Source organism: Durio zibethinus, chromosome 25, assembly GCF_047325235.1.
Source record: "Durio zibethinus cultivar Kanyao isolate XHJ-2024 chromosome 25, ASM4732523v1, whole genome shotgun sequence".
Taxonomy (NCBI): domain Eukaryota; kingdom Viridiplantae; phylum Streptophyta; class Magnoliopsida; order Malvales; family Malvaceae; genus Durio; species Durio zibethinus.
Genome location: NC_143186.1, coordinates 16,480,336 through 16,482,994, shown reverse-complemented (window position 1 = coordinate 16,482,994; position 2,659 = coordinate 16,480,336). Strand labels below are relative to the sequence as shown.

The following is a 2,659-nucleotide window of genomic DNA, read 5'->3' as shown; positions in this document are numbered from 1 at the left end:
AAAAACCTCTTCCCCTGTCTCTCAATCTAAATTTCTATGTCCTCTCATGCCTTTTCTTCTTTGGAGTTTGGATGGTTTGCTTGTAATCATGTTCAGAAATTGTGTGCGGCTCCCCTTTTTTCTCTTTTCTTTGTTAAGGTTGGAAAAGAAATTTTGAAAACTCAATTGCTTAAGGTTGCTTGTTGGATTTATTATTTTAAGAAAATACTAATAAGATTCAATAACTTTATCTTCATTCATTTGAATTACTAGAAAATTTATTACACGAAACATTATATCCACATAATTAAATGTATAAATAAATTAAGTTATACGTAAGATATTAAAATTTAATTTAATAATTATTTGATTAAGTTCATATTCAACAAATCGAGTTGAATTTAAATTTTAAATTCGTATATGAAACGTGAAATAAATCAAAAAGAAATCATAAGATTTTTGGACATAGATAAGTTAGAAAGGATTAGAAACTAAATCATTTCCAATTATGAAAAATCACAATCTATATTATTTTTTCAAAAAATAAATTGTACAAAGATTTTGAATTGTGTACATTGCATCAACCATCTAGCTAGGTGCCAAAAAAAAAACAAAGCAAAATTTCAAATTTTGCCTATTTTCATCTTGCTACATCCAACAACTAACTCAAATTTTTTATTTGAAATTCTCATAACGTAAATCTTACCACTAAAACTAAAAATCTAACACTTTATCGACATATCATTGTTCGTGCCCTTTTTTAAAAAAAAAAAATTTTCTTTGGGTATCTACAACACCAAAAGATTAGCCCAAAGAATTCCAAATATTTACAATTTTTTATTTTTTTATTGCCTAAACCCAAACCCTCCTGGCTGAGTTGGGTATCGGAGCCCATACGGGTCAATCGAATTAGAGAAGTTCTGAGTTGACACACTTGAGTTTTGTTGCAAATATCCTGAGTTATCAACTCGCTGAGTTCTGAGTCCACTTTGCACCTCCTCTTCCACCGACTTACCAACCTTATTTGTTGACGTGTCCATCTGGCATAGTGTAGGCGGCATTGTAGGGACATACACCTCATTAATTCCATAACTTTGAACCCCCTGACTCTGAGTTTGAGTTTGCCCAGTCGATACCAACTCGGGCACCGAGTTAAGTCCAGCAATACTCGTCCAATCTAAATTTCCATTACCCAGACTGTGAAACCCCATTTTCTCATCATTTTGAGGCGTTTTCAATGAGTTCATACGTGGCAAAGCAAAGAAACGATCCTCTAACTCGGGAAATGACTGAAGCATGTCATCGAGTTGGGAAGAAGAAGAGGAGGATGTGCCGTTATTGCTATGCTCTTTGCTTGAAACCCTTGACAATGATTTTTGAGCACTTGAATTCTTTTTATATATTCGACATAAAACCCATTCATCCAACTACAACAAATAAAAAAAAAATTAAACAATAATTCTTCAAAAAATTATTATTCTATAAAGCCGACAGTTTTGTCAAACAATTATATGCTTAAAATTATACTTGATGATTTTTAATATAATTATGTACGTAAAATATATTAATATATAAAAATTATGTTTAATATGTTAATACAAAATTTATTATAATAATTTTTATATTTTACAAGAGTAAACATAATATATATATAAATTATCAAATCCACTTAATTAAATTTTTTAATTTTAATGTTAAATAATTCATACAAACTTTAAGATTTTATCCAAATAAGCATTGAAAAACTAATTATTGAATTATATACAAGCTAAAGTTAGCTTAAAGATAAGCAAAAATGTTACCTTGGAGCTACCATTCTTACGGGTACTTTCAAGGAGTCGATATTCATGCATAATCCAATTAGTTTTAGTCCCTTTGGGTGCTTTTCCAACGTAAAAAACCAGAGCTTTCTTGATACCAACTTTCCGACCTTCAGTTGTGATAACTTTGTCAGTTCCGGTGGCTTTCCAATACCCTGAACCAGCAACTCTGTTGGGTCGTGATCCATTAGGATACTTTCTGTCTCTTGGACTGAAAAAATACCATTCTTTTTCACCAAATATAGCTTTACCTACGAACATAATGAACATTTTGATTAGCAAAACAAGAAGCAATGAAGAAAAAGTTGACCCTTTTGTTGGATTTGATCAACTTACTTGGTAAAACCCATGGATCAAATTTGTATAAATCAACTTCACCAATGATTTGCAGTGAAAAATGATGCCCTGCAACTTTCCTGCATAAATATTGCACTAATAGCTCTTCATCAGTTGGATAAAATCGAAATCCTGGTGGCAACCTCAGTTGAGCCAATGGGTCTGTCTCTTGCACTCCCATCATCAAAATTTTCTTGACAGCCAAACAAAAAAAAATTTGAATTTCAATAAGTAAAATTGAAAAAATATATTTTTTTAAGAGTATGGAGATATGGAATGTATTTAAATAGAAGAGAGAATGGGACTCATTTATGTTCATCACCGTTAAGAGATTGCCACGTCTCTAACATCTTACGGCCGACCTTATCCCACCACCGAGGGTGCATGAACCGTCAAGAAGACTTACACAAGTGAGTCATCAACTTTTAGGACACGTGTCTATTTTTCATGCTTTCTTTCTAGAACCCCCAACGCCCCATAAGGTGGTACCAAAAATTACATGAACCCCACAAAAAACAAGTATG

The 2,659-nt window shown here is 32.0% G+C and overlaps 1 protein-coding gene across 1 annotated transcript; it reads right to left on the bottom strand.

The window, feature by feature from the left end:
* Nucleotides 1-485: 485 nt before the first annotated feature.
* Nucleotides 486-2,414, bottom strand: LOC111275801 (NAC domain-containing protein 72-like). The gene is made up of 3 exons (XM_022861310.2): nt 2,136-2,414; nt 1,782-2,050; nt 486-1,406 (listed from the first exon to the last, which is right to left on the bottom strand). The coding sequence occupies exons 1-3, from the start codon at nt 2,317-2,319 to the stop codon at nt 825-827; spliced, it is 1,035 nt and encodes a 344-aa protein (XP_022717045.1). The 5' UTR covers nt 2,320-2,414; the 3' UTR covers nt 486-824.
* Nucleotides 2,415-2,659: the final 245 nt, after the last annotated feature.

Coding starts and splice junctions, on each gene's coding strand:
- LOC111275801 (XM_022861310.2), bottom strand. CDS start 2,319: ATGATGGGAGTGCAAGAGACAGACCCATTGGCTCAACTGAGGTTGCCA. Junction 2,051..2,135: donor TGATCCATGGGTTTTACCAA/GTAAGTTGATCA, acceptor TTATGTTCGTAG/GTAAAGCTATATTTGGTGAA. Junction 1,407..1,781: donor GTAAGAATGGTAGCTCCAAG/GTAACATTTTTG, acceptor TATTTGTTGTAG/TTGGATGAATGGGTTTTATG.